The sequence below is a fragment of the Hyla sarda genome, chromosome 6 (assembly GCF_029499605.1).
Source record: "Hyla sarda isolate aHylSar1 chromosome 6, aHylSar1.hap1, whole genome shotgun sequence".
NCBI classification, from domain to species: Eukaryota; Metazoa; Chordata; class Amphibia; order Anura; family Hylidae; genus Hyla; species Hyla sarda.
Window position 1 is genome coordinate 145497342 of NC_079194.1, and position 24031 is coordinate 145521372.

A 24031-nucleotide genomic window follows, 5' to 3' on the forward strand; every position below is an offset into this window, starting at 1 on the left:
CTGTATTCTCAGTGATGTCACTGCTGTTCTCTAGTGAATGTATAGGATGCATTCTCAGTGATGTCACTGCTGTTCTCTAGTGAATGGATAGGATGTATTCTCAGTAATGTCACTGCTGTTCTCTAGTGAATGGATAGGATGTATTCTAAGTGATGTCACTGCTGTTCTCTAGTGAATGGAGAGGCTGTATTCTCAGTAATGTCACTGCTGTTCTCTAGTGAATGGATAGGATGTATTCTCAGTAATGTCACTACTGTTCTCTAGTGAATGGATAGGATGTATTCTCAGTGATGTCACTGCTGTTCTCTAGTGAATGGATAGGATGTATTCTCAGTGATAACACTGCTGTTCTCTAGTGAATGTATAGGATGCATTCTCAGTGATGTCACTGCTGTTCTCTAGTGAATGGATAGGATGTATTCTCAGTAATGTCACTGCTGTTCTCTAGTGAATGGATAGGATGTATTCTAAGTGATGTCACTGCTGTTCTCTAGTGAATGGAGAGGCTGTATTCTCAGTAATGTCACTGCTGTTCTCTAGTGAATGGATAGGATGTATTCTCAGTAATGTCACTACTGTTCTCTAGTGAATGGATAGGATGTATTCTCAGTGATGTCACTGCTGTTCTCTAGTGAATGGATAGGATGTATTCTCAGTGATAACACTGCTGTTCTCTAGTGAATGGATAGGATGTATTCTCAGTGATGTCACTGCTGTTCTCTAGTGAATGAATAGGACGTATTCTCAGTGATGTCACGGCTGTTCTCTAGGGAATGGATAGGATGTATTCTCAGTGATGTCAGTGCTGTTCTCTAGTGAATGTATAGGCTGTATTCTCAGTGATGTCACTGCTGTTCTCTAGTGAATGGATACACTGTATTCTCAGTAATGTCACTGTTATTCTCTAGTGAATGGATAGGATGTATTCTCAGTGATGTCACTGCTGTTCTCTAGTGAATGGATAGGCTGTATTCTCAGTGATGTCACTACTGTTCTCTAGTGAATGGATGGGATGTTTTCTCAGTGATGTCACTGCTGATCTCTAGTGAATGGATAGGATGTATTATCAGTCATGTCACTGCTGTTCTCTTGTGAATGGATAGAATGTATTCTCAGTGATGTCACGGCTGTTCTCTGGTGAATGGATAGGATGTATTCTCAGTGATGTCACTGCTGTTCTCTAGTGAATGGATAGGCTGTAGTCTCAGTGATGTCACTGCTGTTCTCTAGTGAATGGATAGGATGTATTCTCAGTAATGTCACTGCTCTTCTCTAGTAAATGGATAGGCTGTATTCTCAGTGATGTCACTGCTGTTCTCTAGTGAATGGATAGGCTGTATTCTCAGTAATGTCACTGCTGTTCTCTAGTGAATGGATAGGATGTATTCTAAGTGATGTCACTGCTGTTCTCTAGTGAATGAATAGGATGTATTCTCAGTGATGTCACTACTGTTCTCTAGTGAATGGATAGGATGTATTCTCAGTGATGTCACTGCTGTTCTATAGTGAATGGATAGGATGTATTCTCAGTGATGACACTGCTGTTCTCTAGTGAATGGATAGGATGTATTCTCAGTGATGTCACTGTTGTTCTCCAGTGAATGGATAGGATGTATTCTCAGTGATGTCACTACTGTTCTCTAGTGAATGGATGGGATGTTTTCTCAGTGATGTCACTGCTGATCTCTAGTAAATGGATTGGATGCATTCTCAGTGATGTCACTGCTGTTCTCTAGTGAATGGATAGGCTGTATTCTCAGTAATGTCACTGCTGTTCTCTAGTGAATAGATATGATGTATTCTCAGTGATGTCACTGCTGCTCTCTAGTGAATGGATAGGATGTATTCTCAGTGATGTCACTGCTGTTCTCTAGTGAATGGATAGGATGTATTCTAAGTGATGTCACTGCTGTTCTCTAGTGAATGGATAGGCTGTATTCTCAGTGATGTCACTGCTGATCCCTAGTGAATGGATAGGATGTATTCTCAGTTATGTCACTGCTGTACCCTAGTGAATGGATAGGCTGTGTTCTCAGTAATGTCATTGCTGTTCCCTAGTGAATGGATAGGATGTATTCTCAGTGATATCACTACTGTTCTCTCGTGAATGGATATGCTGTATTCTCAGTAATGTCACTGCTGATCTCTAGTGAATGGATAGGCTGTATTCTCAGTAATGTCACTGCTGTTCTCTTGTGAATGGATAGGCTGTATTCTCAGTGTTGTCGCTGCTGTCCTCTAGTGAATGGATAGGATGTATTTTCAGTGATGTCACCGCTGTTCTCTAGTGAATGGATAGGATTTATTCTCAGTGATGTCACTGCTCTTCTCAAGTGAATGGATAGGATGTATTCTCAGTGATGTCCTTGCTGTTCTCTAGTGAATGGATACACTGTATTCTCAGTGATGTCACTGCTGTTCTCTATTGAATGGATAGGCTGTATTCTCAGTGATGTCACTACTGTTCTCTAGTGAATGGATAGGCTGTATTCTCAGTGATGTCACTGCTGATCTCTAGTAAATGGATAGGATGTATTCTCAGTGATGTCACTGCTGATCTCTAGTAAATGGATAGGATGTATTCTCAGTAATGTCACTGCTGTTTTCTAGTGAATGGATAGGATGTATTCTCAGTGATGTCACTGCTGTTCTCTAGTGAATGGATAGGATGTATTCTCAGTGATGTCACTGCTGTTCTCTAGTGAATGGATAGGATGTATTCTCAGTGATGTCACTGCTGTTCTCTAGTGAATGGATAGGATGTATTCTCAGTGATGTCACTGCTGTTCTCTAGTGAATGGATAGGATGTATTCTCAGTGATGTCACTGCTGTTATCTTGTGAATGGACAGAATGTATTCTCAGTGATGTCACTGCTATTCTCTAGTGAATGGATAGGATGTATTCTCAGTGATGTCACTGCTGTTCTCTAGTGAATGGATAGGATGTATTCACAGTAATGTCACTGCTGTTCTCTAGTGAATGGATAGGATGTATTCTCAGTGATGTCACTGCTGTTCTCTAGTGAATAGATAGGATGTATTCTCAGTGATGTCACTGCTGTTCTCTAGTGAATGGATAGGATGTATTCTCAGTGATGTCACTGCTGTTCTCTAGTGAATGGATAGGATGTATTCTCAGTGATGTCACTGCTGTTATCTTGTGAATGGACAGAATGTATTCTCAGTGATGTCACTGCTATTCTCTAGTGAATGGATAGGATGTATTCTCAGTGATGTCACTGCTGTTCTCTAGTGAATGGATAGGATGTATTCACAGTAATGTCACTGTTGTTCTCTAGTGAATGGATAGGATGTATTCTCAGTGATGTCACTGCTGATCTCTAGTGAATGGATAGGATGTATTCTCAGTGATGTCACTGCGGTTCTCTAGTGAATGGATAGGATGTATTCTCAGTGATGTCACCGCTGTTCTCTAGTGAATGGATAGGATGTATTATCAGTGATGTCCCTGCTGATCTTTAGTAAATGGATAGGATGTATTCTCAGTAATGTCACTGCTGTTTTCTAGTGAATGGATAGGATGTATTCTCAGTGATGTCACTGCTGTTCTCTAGTTAATGGATAGGATGTATTCTCAGTGATGTCACTGCTGTTCTCTAGTGAATAGATACGATGTATTCTCAGTGATGTCACTGCTGATCTCTAGTGAATGGATAGGATGTATTCTCAGTGATATCACTGCTGTTCTCTAGTGAATGGATAGGATGTATTCTCAGTGATGTCACTGCTGTTCTCTAGTGAATGGATAGGATGTATTATCAGTGATGTCACTGCTGTTCTCTAGTGAATGGATAGACAGAGGCTGAGAAACTCCACAAAGTGTAATTATCCATGTGGTACTTGGTTATAGCTCCAGACAGGGTCACAAATCAACAAGAAGTAAGGGAAGCCTGCCCTGAAGAATGGCATCTGATTTTGTATACCGCCTTTATTCCTTATTCATATTTATGTGCTTAAAAATGACATTTATTACTCTTCGCCTCGTAAATGTGACACTAGAGATCTGCCTGCAGCAAGAAAGTAAAATAAATGATGTCATTTGTGTGTGCTCCCTGCACAGTGTTTTTCTGTGGCAAAATAAATGGCTATGCCTGCATGACTTTATACAACTGTGTCCTTAATATTCCTCCGCTGGTTGGAATAAGCAGCATTTCATTAACCCAGAGCTGACTTACATGAGTGGATCAGAGTTCTGCGCCTTCACAAAAATTTTTTGGGAGTAATTGTTCTGTATGTCTGATCATGAGCCTCTTAATGGAGTAATTTCATATAAGAAAAAGGTGGCAGCTGTCCTGATGTACCCTTTATGGGAATCTGTCAGCAATATTCACTGCTAAGAGCTACAGACACCATTGAATAGTTGTTAGGGTATAAAACTACAGGGTATTCCACAGCATGATAAAAGAAGGAAGAGTCTTTGTACTGCTGCTTCACCTCAAATTTATTAATGTCATTACACAAACGGAATAATTTGGTCCAGGATTGATCAATGTCAATGCGTGTGTATGAGGGAGAAGAGTATGAAGATCTGGAGAATCGGCACGGCAGCTGGACAGAGTGTGTAAGGGGGAACTGAGTCGCATGGATGATATAAAAGCAAACTGTACCTTTCCTGGAGCTGATGGTAAATGTCAATCCTATAAATATCCTTTTTATTTCTATGCCAAGTGTCACGGAGGTGGTGCCAAGCTGCTCAAGTGCCACATGTTGGCATGCTTCTTCACTGCCCTCACTCTTCGCTGTCTCCAACTTTTAGCAGCAAATAGTGGTGACAGATCCCCTAAGGATAGGGGATAAGTTCCAGATCGTGGGGGGTCTGACCGCTGGGACCCCCCCCCCCCCCCGCGATCTCCCGTACGGGGCCCCGGCAGTCCACGGGAAGGGGGCGTATCGACCACGGCACGAAGCGGCGGCTGACACAACCCTTGAATACAAGTCTATGGGAGAGCTGGAGCACTGCCTTTGGCAATCTCCAGCTCTGCCATAGAGCTGTATTGAGGGATTGTGTACGGTGGTCAACACACACTACCTGGCCGGAGAGCTGTGGCCTCGTAAGGGAGATAGGGGATACGTTTTTCAATACTTGAGTACTCTTTTAAAGAAATCATCAGTGGGTGTTACAGTGACAGTCAAGATATACAGACTGACTGTCAACAGTAGTAGATAGAATAGCAGTTACTGTAATATAATGGACATCTTAATACAATGTAATCATTTTACTTGGGATCGACCGATATTGATTTTTTAGAGCCGATACCGATAACCTGTGAACTTTCAGGCTGATAGCAGATAACTTATACCGATATTCCGTGCATTTTAATACCCTCCCCCTCCCAAATATCCTTGGTAAAATGAGGGTGCGTGTGTGTGCGGGTATACCCTGATAAACTGTTTCTGGCCCCGTAGAAGCCGCTGCAGATCAATGATTTAAAGCGGGCGTTTTAAATCAATGAACTGCAGCAGCTTTTGCGGGGCCAGAGACCGCCGCCGCCGCCAGCTTCTCTCCCCCTGCCTGTCCTGGGGTCCAGAGTCCTGCCACTGCCCGATTGCCTCCCCCATCCCTGGTTTTATAATTACCTGTTCCTGTGGTCCGCGCTACTCCTGGCTCCGGCAGCGTCCTGAACTGTCACTGTGCGCCGGGCCACTGACGGTGACGTCGCGTTGAGGACGTCCCTCATCATTGCGCAGCTCACAGCAACAGCGCAGGATGCCGCAGGAGCCAGAAGTAGTGTGGACCCTGGGAACAGGTAATTATAAAACCAGGGATGGGGGTGGCAATCGGACCCCAGGACAGGCAGGGGGAGAGAAGCTGGCGGCGGTCTCTGGCCCCGCAAAAGCCGCTGCAGTTCATTGATTTAAAGCACCTGCATTATCGGCAAGGTAATTGCCGATACCGATAACTTAGAAAATTGTGAATATCGGCTGATAATATCAGCCAAACCGATAATCGGTCGATCCCTACATTTTACTATAATATTCAGTGATTTCAGTAATGGGCAGGACTGTCAGACTAGCTGTTAGCAGATATAGATGATAGATTTGGCTTCTTTATATCAGGAAGAGAAAAGTTAAACATTGATCCAAAGAGTTTAGTTTTATATATTATCACTAGATGTAGGGCTATTTGTACATTGGATATTTCTGACTACTTGTGTTTAATATAATGAGTTGCAGCCATTATTTTCCTTCTATATCTAAGGTAATTGTATCCAATAACCATAATGCAGCAGCTCCCCTTAGTGGCCACTTTTTTAAAAAAATCACAAAAGAGAAAAGTAAGTTTAAGCTGCCGAACTGCAGAATGTCCAGTGTTTCAAAATTTTTAGATATGAAATGATACATGAACACTGCTACTAACCTCATTCCCCGTGTGGACTTGTTTCTGAGGTTCTGCAGCATCTGAGGCAGTCCTAACATTGCCTCAATCAGAAGAGCCACTAACCCCAGACCTTCCACAAAGACGGGAATATCCAGAAGGATGTATGTGAGGAGAGCCCCGAAGATGGTCACAGACAGGCAGAACTGCAGGTAATCCTCAAAGCGGTTCCACTTCCAGAAGTGACCAATATCAAAATCTGCAAAGACAAGTGTAAGGGTCAGATTATGGGCTGGCATTACCGCTGTTGGACCTAAAGTTAACTTTTACACTGAGGTTTCCTGAAACTCCACACTAATTCTATGATCTCTACCAAATGCTTAACCCCTTAATGACACAGGATGTAAATTTACACCCTGGTTGCGGTCCGGGTGTAGGAACCCCACTCACAAGCTAATCATGATTATGCTAAGCTGAGGATTATGTTGATTTCCGCCATAAACCCTAAATGGGCACTGTCAGGTCCAAAAACTTTTTATATGTTGTTACTGATGAAAATTAAAGACCTTTAGTAATATGGTTATTTATATATTTTTTTATATTCAATAAAGAAAACATCCCCTGAAATCCCACCACTACGGGTCCCCATACCTATGAGTCATGGACAAGAGATGACTCATGGACAAGGTTGCATGAGCAGATGCACCAATCACCTTTCACCACCACAAGGGAGGGACACGCCCTCTTCCCCGAGAGGATTTCTAACACTAAGAGGTAATGAAAAGGGGAATTTTTATAATAAATATGTGATAGAGGCATAAAAATTAAATTTATTTTTATTTATTTATTTTTTGTGGGATCTGACAGGCAAGCTTTTATGTTGGAAATGCCAATGCAAATTTGGGAGCTCTCATTTCCCACTGCTGGGTGATCATAGGGGGTGGGGGATTTTGTTGATGATTTGATAATAAAAGGTGGCAGAAGGGCTTCCTTTTACCTCTGTGTTGTTCATCTTCAGTCTGCTTATAATGCCTGCCTCAGGCAGTTACACTGATCAAAGCTATTCTTTGACATAGGGGACCCACAGAATAACATCAGGGGCCACATATATGAGTTTAAAATATCTATATATAATATTTTAGTTGAACAATGTTGCCGTTTCATTTTTGTATCACTTTTTGTGCAGTAATTCCCTTTAGACTTTCAGCCGTGGCCTCCACATGAGGAGGTAAAGCATCACCCAGTAGTCTTTGGCAGGAGACGCAGATTCTTTCCAATTAAATATGATTTGTGAGAATCAGCAGCAAAGTAAAAACATAAGAAAAATATATCCTGATCGTTAACAGCGTGAAAAACTCAGACAGAAGACGCTTATTATCTGCACTTCTCCGCTTACCAAAAACACCAGAATACTGGACCAACCGCATTATCCACACACAAATAAGTACATTGTATCATGTACAAAATGTAACAGCAAATACAGAGAAACCGCAGCCTGCAAATCCAGCCCAAAGGAGCAAACCTGCCTTTCCAGCTCCATATACTCATCCATAAAGGGCAGAATCTTCTTGTAAGGGGAGATTTGGAGACGGCCCGGCGGGTGTATTTGCATAATCATCGGCGCTGGTCTCCATATCCTACTGCTGGTCACTTGAGCACATGTGCTGACTGAGTGCTCACATGACCAGCACTAAGACATAGAGACCACCGCCCATGAATATGCAATTACAGCCGATAGGGCCCGCCTCCAGCACAGTGAAGATAGAAGAGGATCTTCAGTGGGACATAACTCCGGGACTAAGGTATGCATGTTAGTAAGTGACCACTCGTTGGACTCCTGTTTACCCACACTATAACCCAATGTGTTGGGTTTAGTGTGGGTGAACAGGATGACAGTTTTTCTTTAATTTTATACATTTTATATGAGCATACCTTGATAACTATAAAGCTTGAATATGGAAATATGGTTATCCTTTCTAGTGTCAGTGCTTTGTGTCTCTTTTTCTGTTTGTTGCCGATTCTTTTAAAGGATTGTATTCATTTGTATTCAATAAATATTTTTTCTAATCAAAATTTTGTTTGTAGTTCGGTGCTTTAGATAGGTATTGTAGGTATGCATTTTTGCACTGAATTATACTGCTATAAAATAATAGCAGTATAATGGTAATTATATTCTTGTACATGGGGCAGTAATATAGTAGTTATGTCATTATATATAGGGTGCAGTATTATAGTAGTATTATACAAAATTATAACCTTGTACATAGAGTGCAGTGCTATAGTAGTTATATTATTGTATATAGAAGCAGTATTATAGAAGTTATATTCTTGTACATAGGAGGCAGTGTTATAATAGTTATATTCTTGTATATAGGAGGCAGTGTTATAGAAGTTATATTCCTGTACATAAGGGACAGTATTATAGTAGTTATATTCTTGTACATGGGGCAGTTTTATAGTAGTTATGTTCTTATACATAGGGTGCAGAATTATAGCAGTAAAATACTAAACAAAGTTTTTCTGGCGTTATTCCTGGTGTGTGGAAACTTGTCCCCTGTGGCAGTTTTCTCACTGTCTTCAGGTACCACTCTGTGGGTCGGATGCTAAGCGCCCGGTCCACAGAGGGTAAGGAGATGAGGAGTGATGTATAGCATTACTGCTCACCTCCCCCGGCTGTATAGTATACAGGGGTGCATAGTGTACCCGTGTATACTATACAGGAGCCGGGAATCCTGTCACCAGACTGACAGGACTCCCTACTCCTATAGCCCCTTTGGGCGGTATAAAGGATATACAGCTATCTATAGATAGCTGTGTATAGTGTATACAAAAGACGAGGTCCGCTGTAGCTCCGCCCCATAGTGATAATATCATTAAGGAGTGGTAAATATGAAACTCTGTTCACATTGTATGTTTTGTATAATGTGAACAGACCCTTCTGCCAGTGTCTTCCCAGGCAGGGAGACTCCAGCTGTTGCTAAACTACAACTCCCAGCATGCCCAGACAACCAAAAGGCTGTCTGGGCATGCTGTGAGTTGTAGTTTTGCAACAATTGGAGGCTCTCTGTTTGGGAAGACATTGCATTATGGGTGCTCTCCCCAGTGGAGAGCACCAAAAATGTCCTCACCAATTTTTTGTGTTTCTATTTTCTTCTTGTTTCAGATCCGTGTATGCAGAGGATTACGGCAGATTCGGTGGACTACTGCGGATGAACTGGATTCTTTTTTCTTTTAATAAAATGGTTAACGAGGGCTGCGGGGGAGTGTTTTTTTTAAATAAAATAATTTTTCCAATGTGTCTTGTTTTTTTTAATTGAATTTTGAGGTTTAGTAGTGGAAGCCACCTTATTGACGGAATCCATTACTAAGCCAGCGATAACAGGCTGGCATTATTTAGGCTGGGGAGGGCCAGTAACAATGGTCCTTGCCCACCCTGGTAACGTCAGGCTGTTGCTGCTTGGTTGGTATCTGGCTGAGAATAAAAATACAGGGAACCCTATGCGTTTTTAAATTTATTTTTGAAAAAATAAATCACATAGGGTTCCCTATATTTTTATTCACAGCACGACACCAACCAAGCAGCAGCAGCATGACGTTACCAGGGTGGGCGAGGACCATTGTTACAGGCCCTCCCCAGCCTAAATAATGCCAGCCTGTTACCGCCTAGGCCCAGAAGCGCCATTTTTGATGCTCCTGGCCTGTTGGTACCGGCTCTTCCCGGCACCTGTGGGGGTTATCGCTAGCTGTTATTGGGGCTAACGCTAAGCCCCGGCTTAGTAATGGATTCCGTTAATAAGACAGCTCCCACCACTAAGCCTGAAAATTCAATAAAAATAAACACATTGGAAAAATTATTTTATTTTAAAAAACACTCCCCCACAGCCCTTATTAGCCATTTTATTAAAATGAAAAAGATCCAGTTCATCTGCATTAGTCTTCCAAATCCGCCGTAATCCTCTGCATACACGGAACTGAAACGAGAAGAAAAAAAAAGCGCCCATATTGCAATGTCTTCCCAAACAGGGAGCCTCCAACTGTAGCAATACTACAACTCCCAGTATGCCCAGACAACCTTTGGCTGCTGGGAGTTGTAGTTTAGCAACAGCTGTAGTCTCCCTGTCTGGGAGGACACTGGCAGAAGGGTCTGTTTACATTATACAAAACGTACAATGTGAACAGAGCCTCACACCCTTACCAGCCTGGCTCCCATCTGTAGCTCCACCCCTTAATGACATCATCACTAGGGGGAGCTATACGGACCCAGACGGGACTGGAGGGTGGTAAGGGGATTTCTTCCTCTTCTGTATACACTATATGCAGCTATACCGCCCAATGGGTTAACAAACACTGTCCAGCAGTGTAAGTTAACTCTTTCCTTGCTGGGCTGGTGCATAGGGCACAGCTCAGCATGGGGTTAAGTGAGCCAGCAATGGGTATACTGTATACACATTGCAGGCTCACTGTAAGTTCCTGCTGGGCAGTAGATATACATCATATATCTGCTGCTCAGCATCAGCTGTTCTCTCGACTCTCTAGCAGTGAGCACAGCTGTGTCCCAAAATTCACATGAGGAGGATCGCAACAGGTGTCAGGAGTGACACTTGCTGCGATCTGTCCCTTAGTGCAGGTTCTATTGCTCCCAACTTGGAGCACACTCTGCTCCATGCTAAGAGCTACTGGTCCAAGGCCCAAATGCTTCAACACCCCTCCCATGAAGTCCCAGCCCACACGATCAAACGCCTTTTCGGCGTCTAACGACAACACCATGCATGGAAATTTGGTTGTCTGGGCATAGTGAAGAAGAGAAAAGGTTTTGAGGGTGTTGTCACGGGCCACTCTAGAGGGGATGAAACCCACTTGGTCCAGATGAACTAGGGACTCCAGGAGAGGGGCGAGACGCATCCCTATAAGCTTGGCATAGAGTTTGGCATCAATATTGAGTAATGAGATCGGCCGATAGCTCTGGCAGAGATTAGGGTCCTTACCCTCCTTGGGGATGACAGTAATATAGGCGGCCAAGAAGGAGTCCGGGAAACCTGCAGTAGGGGAAACAGAGTTGAAGGCCGAGAGGAGGAAAGGCGTGAGATCAGGCTGTAGGACTTTATAAAATGTTGCCGTGTACCCATCGGGCCCCGGTGCCTTGCCGGCTGGAGAGGAGGAGATTGCCAGCTCCAATTCATCCGGCGAGAAGGGGGCCTCAAGACTCTGAAGGACACCAGCCGGAAGAGAAGGGAGGGCCGTACGTCTTAGATAAGAAGAGATGACATCAGAAGGGGGAGGGGGAACACCACCTACACCTGAGAGATCATAAAGTTCCGAACAGTAAGAATGGAAGCAGGAGAGTATGCGGGATGAGAGGTGTTCAAGACGACCCTGAGGGCCCTTTATCGAGGGAACAAAGAGGGCCACCCTCCTATCTCTCAAGGCTCTAGCTAACAACCTCCCGGCCTTGTTTCCCTATTCATAGTGTGTAGCGGAACACAGTTGGCGGTATTTGTTGTGCTTTTTATCAATGAGGATCTGGATGTCCCTCCGTACGCTAAGCAGGTCCCGAAGATCCTTCTCCACCAGCGTCCGTTTATGACGGACTTCAAGGGTGTGCAACTGGGACATAAGAAAGGAGAGCTTTGAGGACACCTCACGTTTGCATCTGGCACCATGCTTAATCAGAGTTCCCCGTAGGACACATTTCAGGGCCTCCCACTGAACCTGCGGCCGCGTGGTGTCAGAGGCGTGTGAGAGCGCGAAGGAGTTAATTGCCGATTTGAGGTCAGCAAGACAGAGGGGATCCACAAGGAGCGTCTCGTTTAGGCGCCAGGTGAATTCCCTCTGGGCAGGGGCAGGAAGTTGAAGGGTACAGGTAACAGGGGAGTGGTCCGAGTGAACCATAGGCCCAATCAATCCAGAGATGAGGGTGGGAAGTAGATGGTGGGAAAGCAGCACATAGTCAAGTCTAGAGTACACCCCCCTTGCATGCGAAAAGAAGGAGTAGTCACGATCAGAGGGGTGTGAGAGACGCCAAGCATCGCATAATTGATGCAGGTGTAGAGATCGTTTGATACCTCTCAGTGCAGCAAAGGGGAGTGAACTCGAGCCCGAGGAAGTGTCTAGGAGGGGGTTAAGAGCCACATTCAAGTGAACAGAGCCTCACACCCTTACCAGCCTGGCTCCCATCTGTAGCTCCACCCCTTAATGACATCATCACTAGGGGGAGCTATACGGACCCAGACGGGACTGGAGGGTGGTAAGGGGATTTCTTCCTCTTCTGTATACACTATATGCAGCTATACCGCCCAATGGGTTAACAAACACTGTCCAGCAGTGTAAGTTAACTCTTTCCTTGCTGGGCTGGTGCATAGGGCACAGCTCAGCATGGGGTTAAGTGAGCCAGCAATGGGTATACTGTATACACATTGCAGGCTCACTGTAAGTTCCTGCTGGGCAGTAGATATACATCATATATCTGCTGCTCAGCATCAGCTGTTCTCTCGACTCTCTAGCAGTGAGCACAGCTGTGTCCCAAAATTCACATGAGGAGGATCGCAACAGGTGTCAGGAGTGACACTTGCTGCGATCTGTCCCTTAGTGCAGGTTCTATTGCTCCCAACTTGGAGCACACTCTGCTCCATGCTAAGAGCTACTGGTCCAAGGCCCAAATGCTTCAACACCCCTCCCATGAAGTCCCAGCCCACACGATCAAACGCCTTTTCGGCGTCTAACGACAACACCATGCATGGAAATTTGGTTGTCTGGGCATAGTGCAGAAGAGAAAAGGTTTTGAGGGTGTTGTCACGGGCCACTCTAGAGGGGATGAAACCCACTTGGTCCAGATGAACTAGGGACTCCAGGAGAGGGGCGAGACGCATCCCTATAAGCTTGGCATAGAGTTTGGCATCAATATTGAGTAATGAGATCGGCCGATAGCTCTGGCAGAGATTAGGGTCCTTACCCTCCTTGGGGATGACAGTAATATAGGCGGCCAAGAAGGAGTCCGGGAAACCTGCAGTAGGGGAAACAGAGTTGAAGGCCGAGAGGAGGAAAGGCGTGAGATCAGGCTGTAGGACTTTATAAAATGTGTACCCATCGGGCCCCGGTGCCTTAGTGCAGGTCCCACTGAACCTGCGGCCGCGTGGTGTCAGAGGCGTGTGAGAGCGCGAAGGAGTTAATTGCCGATTTGAGGTCAGCAAGACAGAGGGGATCCACAAGGAGCGTCTCGTTTAGGCGCCAGGTGAATTCCCTCTGGGCAGGGGCAGGAAGTTGAAGGGTACAGGTAACAGGGGAGTGGTCCGAGTGAACCATAGGCCCAATCAATCCAGAGATGAGGGTGGGAAGTAGATGGTGGGAAAGCAGCACATAGTCAAGTCTAGAGTACACCCCCCTTGCATGCGAAAAGAAGGAGTAGTCACGATCAGAGGGGTGTGAGAGACGCCAAGCATCGCATAATTGATGCAGGTGTAGAGATCGTTTGATACCTCTCAGTGCAGCAAAGGGGAGTGAACTCGAGCCCGAGGAAGTGTCTAGGAGGGGGTTAAGAGCCACATTCAAGTCACCACAGACAATCAGGTCACCTTGGGAAAACACATTTAAGTCCTCCAGCGTCCTCTCCAGGAACGACCTCTGACCGTGATTAGGGGCGTAAATTGATGCCACAGTGTATTCCCTACCCTGGATAGCACACTTCACAAATACATAGCGGGCATCCTGATCAAACCGGGAATCTAATATCTGAACTGCCAGGGATTTGGGGAAGAAAATAGCTACACCCTTAATCTTTTGGGAGGGGGAACTACTGTGGTACCAGGTCGGGTAATATCGGTTGCGAAAGCCCCCCAACTGATCCTGGCGGAGATGAGTCTCCTGGAGACACACTATATGAGATCTCAATTTATGGAAAATATATAAAAGATTTTGGCACGTTTACTAGGGACGTTAAAGCCTTGGACATTCAGGGAAGTGACTTTTAGGGAGGCCATCTAAAAAATAGAGCAGAAAACTAATGTCAATCCCTATAGTGAGAGGGGAAGTTCCTGGGGCGGGGAGGGAAGAGGGACAAGAGGGATAAGAAGTGGGAGAGTGAGCGGGAAGGAGAGGGGAGAAGGGAAGGCAAGAAACAGAATAAATGCGCACAAAACGAAGTAGTGAGCCAAAAGGCTAAAACGTGGTAGACCACAAATCTACCGACAACCTACGTGGGGCGCAGGTGTCACACTAGGTGATACGAACAATGTAAGCCACGTTCAGCAGTGAGTTGTGGAAAAAGAGAAAAGTAAAAAAACAAAAATAGACTTAGAGTATCCGTATGACCGCCAATGAGCTAGAACATTAATAATAAACAGCAATAAAACACATGGGAAAGTTGATAACATAATCAGACACAATATCAGAGGTCCAAAAGGCACAATTATACTCATCGATCTCGACGTCAGGTGGCAGGAACAGTCCATCAGTGGTCAAAGAACCGTTGTCAAAGTTCACAAAGTCAGGCTGCTCTCCAAGGCCGTAGATCAGGATGTAGGACCCTCGGCAGCTCCAGCACAAACAGAATGTTCATAAAGTAGCAATGGCAGCAAATCATGGCGAGCGCTGAGAGCCCCTCCTAGAGCGGGATGAGGTACGTGGTCTCCGGCGAGATCTCTGCGGGCGAGAGGTAGCAGGTTTCAAGGAAGAGACAACTGTCGGAGGGCCATCAGAAGATACCAGTAGGTATGGGTTCTTTAGGATGTCAGCCCATTGGGGCAAGTCCATAGGAGGCAACCCCAAAGTCTGCAGGAATAGTGGCAAATCCGAAGATTGGTGTAGGGTCACCAGCTTGTCATCCATACGGACAGAGAGGGCAAAGGGGAAGCCCCACCGGTATGGTATATTCTGGTCCTGCAGAACAGATAGCAGAGGTTTCAAAGAGGCACGTTGTCTAAGCGTGAACCGGGAAAGGTCCGGGAACAGTTGGAGACGCATCCGGTTAAAGTCCAAGTCTCTCATTTGTCGGGCTTTCCGCATGATGTCCTCTTTGATTGTGTAGTAGTGCAGGCGACAAATAACATCTCTCGGCTTCTGCGGGTCAGTGCTCTGCGGGCGTAGCACCCTATGAGCTCTGTCCATCTCAATAGGAATGCGAGGCGGGCGGTTCAGGATAAAATTGAAGAGCTCGGTGAGAACCTGCAGAAGATCTTGGGGTCGGACCGATTCAGGAAGGCCCCGCACGCGGATATTGTTCCATCTATTACGGTTTCCTAAATCATCAAATTGAGAGGGAAGCAGTTGCTGCCGCTGAATCTGAGTGTCCAGGTCTGAGCGTAGAGAGTCCACTGCCCCCAGGACTGAGGATTTGAAGTTCTGTCACCGAGGAACGAAGAGAGTCCACATCAGTTTGGACTACCTGAAGATCCTGATGCCAGGCTGTACGCAAGTCCGTTGCTAGAGAGAAGAGGTCCTGCTTGGAGGGCAACAGCGCTAGGAGCGCCTGAAGCTCAGGGTGATCTCTCAGGATATGGTGCGTGGTCGCGGATGGGAGGACCATTATTTCAGGATCCTGAGTAGGCAGCGGGGGGGCCCCCCCTCGGCATTCCAGACTGGCATCTGCATGTGGTGGATTGTGGGCAGGTGCAGGGGGTGGAGGAGCCCGCTGATCTCCCCCTACATCGAGGAGCCAGGAGGAGAGGCTGGAGGACCCCCATGAGTGAGCAGGTGAGGTTGCAGGGCCCACCTGTGGGGACCGTGGGGGGGCAGATGGGTCCACATATGAAGGGGGTACCACTTCGGGCGGCTGGAGAGGAGGTGTGAAGGAGGGGGTGCCGGTGCCAGAGGGGTCCACAGTTTGGAGACTTGGAAGGTCCATGGCTGGGAACAAGAGCAGGGACCCTTGTGATGAGGCCTGGGGACTGAGTGGAGGCAGTGCCGCTGGGGAGTCAGGGGCCACAGCGGCAGATTCAGCTTGGTCCTTTCCCTCCTGCAATGAGGGAGAGCGAGGTGCAGGGCTCAGCTGGGCACCACAGAAGGAGGCTCCAGGCACAGGGGAGCCGGGGCACTGCATTGGCAGGGTCCTGAGCGAGAGAGCCAGCACACAAGATGGTGCCCGTGACTGGAGGGGCGTGGCTAACAGCGGGAGTCCAAGTCCAGCAGGGGCACTTCTAAAGGCGAGCCCTGCAGATCTGACTCACCCCGGGAGGATCGCGGCTGGATGACAGCAGGTGAGGCAGTGAGCGCAGTGCTCGTAGGTCCTGTCGGCGTCTGCGGAGGCTGTGTGGAGCGCGGGAGTCTCGGGCAGGGCCGCCGCGCTGAGGGCTGGACGGCTCCGTCTGGAGCACGGAGAAAAAAATAGAAATGGGAACCCCTGAGGCAGAAGGGGTTCCCCTAGCCAAGGTTTTCTGTGCCCCTTGTTCCTCATTTGGCTGGTGTAAGTCCCGAATCTGCGGCGGTCAGTGACAGAGCTCCAAGGAGAAGCGTCCTCACGCTGCATGGCAGGACACGCCCCCCATAATGACATTTTTATTAACTTTTAACCCCTTAAGGACACATGACGTACTGGAACGTCATGTGTCCACTCCCAATCTATAACGCGGGTCGGGCCCGGGACCCGTGGCTAATAGCGCGCGGCATTGATCGCTGTGCCGCGCGCTATTAACCCTTTAGACGCGGCGTTCAAAGTTGAACGCCGCGTCTAAAGTGAAACTGAAAGCATGCCGGTTAGCTAAGTGGGCTGTTCGGGATAGCCGCGGCGAAATCGCGGCATCCCGAACAGCTTACAGGACAGCGGGAGGGCCCCTACCTGCCTCCTCGCTGTCCGATCGCCGAATGACTGCTCAGTGTCTGAGATCCAGGCATGAGCAGTCAAGCGGCAGAATCATCGATCACTGGTTTCTTATGAGAAACCAGTGATCAATGATAAAGATCAGTGTGTGCAGTGTTATAGGTCCCTATGAGAGCTATAACACTGCAAAAAAAGTGAATAAATATCATTTAACCCCTTCCCTATTAAAAGTTTGAATCACCCCCCTTTTCCCATTAAAAAAAAACACAGTGTAAATAAAAATAAAAATAAACATATATGGTATCGCCGCGTGCGGAAATGTCTGAATTATAAAAATATATTGTTAATTAAACCGCACGTTCAATGGCATGCGCGCAAAAAAATTCCAAAGTCCAAAATAGTGCATTTTTGGTCACTTTTTATATCATGAAAAAATGAATAAAAAGCGATCAATAAGTTCTATCAATGCAAGAACGTTAAAAACTTCAGATCGCGGCGCAAAAAATTAGCCCCATACACGGAAAAATAAAAAAGTTATAGGGGTCAGAAATGACAATTTTAAACATATTCATTTTTCAGCATGAAGTTATGATTTTTTCCAGAAGTATGACAAAATCAAACCTATATAAGTAGGGTATCATTTTAACCGTATGGACCTACAGAATAAATATCAGGTGTCATTTTTACTGAAAAATGTACTACGTACAAAAGGAAGCCCCCAAAAGTTACAAAACAGCGTTTTTTTTTTTCAATTTTGTCTCACAATGATTTTATTTTCCGTTTCACCGTAGATTTTTGAGCACAATGACTGACGTCATTACAAAGTAGAATTGGTGACGCAAAAAATAAGCCATAATATGGATTCTTAGGTGCAAAATTGAAAGAGTTATGATTTTTTAAAGGCAAGGAGCAAAAATGAAAATGCAAAAATGGAAAAAACCCCGGTCCTTAAGGGGTTTTAAACAGGGATCAATTTACGTGGGAGGGCAGGGAACTAAAAATGTAACCGATAAAAATTTAGAAAGGGGCCATTTAAATGTAAAAATAATATATTTGTTATAATAAATTTTGTTAAACTTTTTATTAATAATGTATTTTAATAATTGTTAAATAAATGTGTTGAATAAAGTGTGGGTGTGTTTTTAACTGTTTTCACATTTTTTTCTTTATTTTAAATTTTTTTTAGGTAGTACTACTACTCCCAGCATAGAACACACTGTTCCAGATGGTTCCAGCCAATTACAACTCTCTGTGGGAAATATGAATAGGTGTATATATACATCAGTGCAGGGGACAATAGAAGAGCGGCCGGCCGCATCTATTATACATTATACAGGAGGATCACATCATACCATAGGACCATAGAAGAGCGGCCAGCCGCCTGCATCTATACATTATACAGGAAGATCGCAGCTAGTGTAAGGAGTGACACCCGCTGTGATCTTTCCTTAACTGCAGGTACTACTACTCACAACATGGAGCACACTCTGCTCCATGCTGGGAGCTGTAGTTCCTTTGGCCGGCCGGAGTATAGTGCAGGGATGCGAGCGCTGTATAGAGCGGCTCCACATTTCTGCTATAGATAGGACGATCGCATCGGGTGTCAGGAGTGACATCATGGAACAGTGTGTAAAATTAAAAAAATTAAAAAAAGTTTAAAAACACAGACACACACACTTTATTAAACACATTATTGAAATACATTACTAATAAAAATTTTTACAAAATGTATTCAAAAAAATATATTATTTGTACATTTAAATGCCCCCTTTCTATATTTTTGTCAGCTAAATTTTTAGGTCCCTCTGTCGGGTACATCTTTTTCTATCCCTACTGCATCCATTTTTTTATTTTATTTTTTTGTACGCAACAAATTTAGGAAAAAACGCCAAAGGGGCCGAAAATGAAATTTAAAGGCAAAAGCGACAGAAAAAATAAAAAAAATGTCAAAACTTAAGAGGCTAAGTTTCCACTTGATTTTTATCTCACAGTTTTTGAAAAACTGCCACTGCAGTTTTTGAGCCAAAGTCAGAAGTGGATCCATAAGGGAGGAGAAGAAAAAGTCCTTCCTTTATATGTCCTATTCTTTTTGAATACATTTCAGGGTTTGGCTCAAAAACTGCAGTGGCAGTTTTCCAAAAACTGCCAGAAAAAAAAACAAGTGGAAACTTACCGTAGCCGAAAAAAGCTGCGGCAGTTTTTCTGGCGTTTATGCTGGTGTTTTTTAGGTGTAAAAAAAAAAAAAAATAGTGGAAACCTAGCCTAATAGTAGTTATATTATTGTACAAATAGAGCAGTTTTATAGTTATACTTTTGTATGGCAGCATAATAAAAGTTACATATGCATGTACATAGGAGGAAACATTACCATAGTTGCATTCTTTTACATAGGAGCAGTATTAAAGTATTTATTTTCTTGTCGATATATACTTGTACTTAGGGGACTGTATTAAAGTGGTTAAAACCTGTATATATTAGGTAGTATTTTAGTAGTTTTTCATTTGTGGCAGAATAATGTATGGGTATTATAGATCAGATCTGTCCTACAGTCCTCCTGCTTTGATTGAGACAAGTTGCAGATGCAGCCATTTTCAGCAGCTTTGGAATGACTCCTGTGCCCCCCACAGTGTATCTAAAGCAGTAATTGAAGGATATCCAGACCAGTGCCATAATGTGTATGAAAAATGAAAGCTAGAATAGAGTTGACGGCAGGGGGGAAGTGCACATTGCTGATCTCCAGTGAATACGATTACAGAGGAAGATTTATGGAACAGGTAAAGTCTTTCCTGTATTTATTTCTCATCTTAAGTAACCAGTGCAAAAGAGGAATCACTGTGTCATAACCTGAGTATACAGGCAAGCAGTCAATTCTGTAACTGATTATATGAGCAAATTAGGAAATAAAGTCTTCAGGACTTTAAATGTAGCATAGTGTCCTTTCCATACAGAACGCAGAATCTGTCAATCACTCAGCTTCATTCCATACATCTTCCTGCTTAATGAACAGGATGGCAGAATGCAGATTTAGGAGGGAAGAAATTTCACAAACTGACTTGTGGCAGCAGTGGCGTCCTATTACAGTACCATTCTGGAATTCAGTGAGCTCTTTAGGATGACCAATACTTATCTTTTTAGGGTGAAATCCCAATGCTTTTCCATTTAGAGTGCCAAAATCACACCCCGCTCATGGTGCCAATGGGCATGCGGGGGGCATGATATTGCTCATGATCCTGGTACCATTGCATAGCCATTACTGAACACATGGAGGTGTGATTTTGGCCACATGCAGGAATGTGATCTTACATGGGGTAATCATCAGCCCATTTGGCTGATAATTCCCCTGTGTTAAAGCGGTACTCCGGGATACAAACATTTTACACGCCCCATTCAGCAGGAGAGCCAGAGCCCCCGTAGGATGGGGGATAAGGTTTTGTATCCCGGAGTACTCATTTAAAGGGGGTTGTTTCACAATGTACAAGTCTGAATGGAGCATGTGCACCGCTGCTCCATATATTTTCTTCAGTAGCCGCGGAGATAGATAAATTCAGTACCCATTTAATTAGTGCATCATTTCATTTAACATACCCAAGTTCATGTAACGGGTCTGTGCATGGCTGCCATCCTGCGACAAGTATCAGGTACTTGGAATTTAATTTAATTTGCATCGACATACAAAGGTATAAAAGGAGCTTTTTTGGGAGAAAATAAAGTGTTATACAGTATGGGTATGTTCATTTGTCTATAAGCCACATGTTTTAAGACACAGAAATGCTCTTTTTTCCACATATAATTCTGTGTTCTTTTGCCCGATAAAAAAAAAATCTCAATGTCACTTTTTTCCACGTGGTTCCACCCACCAATGGGGGCTTCAGGATCGGACCCCAATACTATCCACAGAATAAAAAAAGAGCCAACAATCGGATTTCAAACATAAACACTGCAGATATAAAGCACAGAACTGGATCTCTCGCTTTTTGTCCCCTGAGAACATGTCTAGTAATTTATTTTTTGGGAAACAATGAAGAAGCATTTCTAATTTTGAGAATTTCCAGCAGGAATATCCAGCAGTCAGGTGTTTTCCCAGTCGATTTGCAGCAGGGAGGAAGGTTCACGCAGACAGTGACAAATAGCCCTCAGCAGAGAACACTGCACGTTCAGCCATTTCATTCTCACTGCATGAATGAAGCAGAAGAATTTCAGGGTGGCAAACCACACCGCTGCCAATAAAAATCTCCATAACACGAGTCCCACTGTACAACTGCTAAGATCTGGACATGACACATTATGTGAAATCCTGACACCGGCTACAGAAGTGACGTAGAAATTAGAATATAATATACTGCAAATGCTACTGGCTATCATTGCTACTGGCTACTTCAACTCTGAAAAACAGATACCGTATATTTTTTTTATTTTAGCACAAGGCCGAAACATAATAAAACGGGAGAAAAGTTAAAGAGTCTTAAAACTTTCTGGATGTAGTGTATATACATCTGTATTGTGTGGTGCTAGGGTTAAACCCCCTGTAAATCCAGGGGAGAAAAATCCCAGGATTGGGGATATAATTAATCATTGTAGTTGAGCCCCCTATGAATGATCTGTTTCACAGTATATTCACATGTAGATTTGAAGCAGAAATTTCTTAGACTGTTATATTCATCTTAATAAGACTTAATAATAAATCCATACACATGCTGCACAAACTGTCCCATTTATTGGATGCTTGCCACCTAAACAATACCATCCACATGCACAGAATTGTGAATACGAGAAAGTTCTGCAACAAATCTGCCATATGTGAATACTGCCGTAGATGTTAGTTGTGGATGCATTAAGGGATATTTTAAATTACAAGATTATTGAGGGAGATTTATCAAAACCTGTGCAGAGGAAAAGTTGCCCAGTTGCCCATAGCAACCAAAGATTGCTTCTTTCATTTTGCAGAGGCCTTGTCAAAAATATAAGAAGCGATCTGATAGAGCTGGGCGGTATGACCAAAAATGTGCATCACTGTATTTTTGTAAGTTATGGCGGTTCCATGGTGTTTAACGGTATCCCCCCCCATGATGTGACCCGTGGGCGCCGGGGCTAGAAAACTGTTCTGTACTACATATTCCTGTGCCTGGGCTGCAAAAATAAACAAAATAAACTTTAACTCACCTTCCTACGTACCCCTGTTGCTCCGGTAACGGCCTCACTCTGGGGATGGGAATGTCACAGAGCCGTCAGCCTATCACCGACCGCAGCGATGTCCAGCCTCGGCCGTTGATAGGCTGAGCGCACTGTCATGTAGGGAGCCTGGGCCTTGTCTTCTCCCTGCTGCCTGGGTTCCGTACATGACATCACTGCGGCCGGTGATAGGCTGAGCGCCATGTCATGTAAGAGGCCGGCTCCTTACATGACAGTGCGCTCAGCCTATCACCGGCTGAGGCGGGAAATCGGTGCGGCCGGTGATAAGCTGACGGCTCTGTGACGTTCCCATCCCCAGCGTGAGGCTGTTACCGGAGCAACGGGGGAACGTAGGAAGATGAGTATTTTGTTTATTTTTGCAGCCCAGAAACAAGGAATATGTAGTCCAGCGCCGGCAGCCCGCAACTCACAGGAGGACGAAGAGAGCGGCATTTGCGGGTGACATATGATTCGTTCCCCAATGTGGGGGACTGCGCAGTGCTGGGCTGATAATTCATTGGGGGGGGGGGGGAGAAAAGAGAAGCAGAACAGCGCCCGCGGGTCACATAAGATTAGTTCCCCGATGTGGGGACAGCGCGCTGCGGCTGATAATTCATTCATTCGAGGGGGGGGGGGGGGGGGGGGGGTCGGGGCCCAACCGGTATTGCGGTATGGGAAAAATTCATGTCGTACAGGAAAAAAAATTAGGTATTTGGTATGAACCGGTATACCGCATAGCACAACAATCTGATTGGTTGCTATGGGCAACTCAGCAACTTTTCCTCTTTGTCCTGTCAATCTATAACCATTGATTTGCTACCAAATCTAACGCCTGGTGTAAATTACCCATAACCACGATTGGTTGGGATAATCTTGTTAAAAAAGTTGTGATGCCCACCCAGCTTCTCTACAGTAGACATCCCTATGAAATGGGTCTACAAATTTTAGTGCATGATCAGGTCAGTATAGAGAGACAAAAACTGGGAAGGCTTAGCTATCCCGAATCTATGGCTTTATTTTATATGTGCTCACATCTAATATTTCAAGAGATTAGGCCAGAAAGATGATCTGGATGGCACTGCTATGACAGGCTTCTTTATGACAACACTGGCTCTTGGTGATGGGTTGCCAGAAGGCAGGACACCCTTTGCCACTATCAGCCTCATGATTTGAAGAGTAGTCTTATTCATGAGGTTCAGGTTGCTGAAAAGTGAAACTAAAACCTATAGTTACCTTGTTTGCTCCCCTGCCACCATTATTGTCATGCTGTTGGTCCCTGCTGCACAGCACCACCATGTGTTGGTGTTTGCAAAAAGACCTGCCCACTCAACTAGTCACTGTCAAGCCTCAGCCAGTGATTGGCTGAGCAGGCAGGTCCCTGTGCTGGCACCCAAACAAGGAAGTGCTGTGCAGTTGTTACGCCGAGCGCTCCGGGTCCCCGCTCCTCCCCGGAGCGCTCGCAGCGTTCTCTCATTCGCAGCGCCCCGGTCAGACCTGCTGACCGGGTGCGCTGCGATATTACTCCCAGCCGGGATGCGATTCGCGATGCGGGATGCGCCCGCTCGCGATGCGCATCTCGGCTCCCGTACCTGACCCGTTCCCCGTCTGTGTTGTCCCGGCGCGCGCGGCCCCGCTCCTTAGGGCGCGCGCGCGCCGGGTCTCTGCCATTTAAAGGGCCGCTGCGCCACTGATTGGCGCAGCAGGCCTAATCAGTATTCTCACCTGTGCACTCCCTACTTATACCTCACTTCCCCTGCACTCCCTCGCCGGATCTTGT

The 24031-nt window shown here is 45.1% G+C and overlaps 1 protein-coding gene across 5 annotated transcripts in view; it reads right to left on the bottom strand.

Annotated features, from left to right (window-relative positions):
* Window positions 1-24031, bottom strand: part of LOC130277634 (solute carrier family 66 member 2-like) — a 201188-nt gene that overhangs the window by 119968 nt on the left and 57189 nt on the right. For 4 of the 5 annotated variants that reach the window (XM_056528358.1, XM_056528357.1, XM_056528356.1 and 1 more), the window contains one exon: window positions 6381-6597. In XM_056528358.1, the coding sequence (XP_056384333.1) occupies window positions 6381-6597 (217 nt within the window). Of the gene's footprint in view, window positions 1-3936; window positions 4030-6380; window positions 6598-24031 lie in introns of those variants that run through there. The other variant, XM_056528361.1, reaches the window with a different exon arrangement.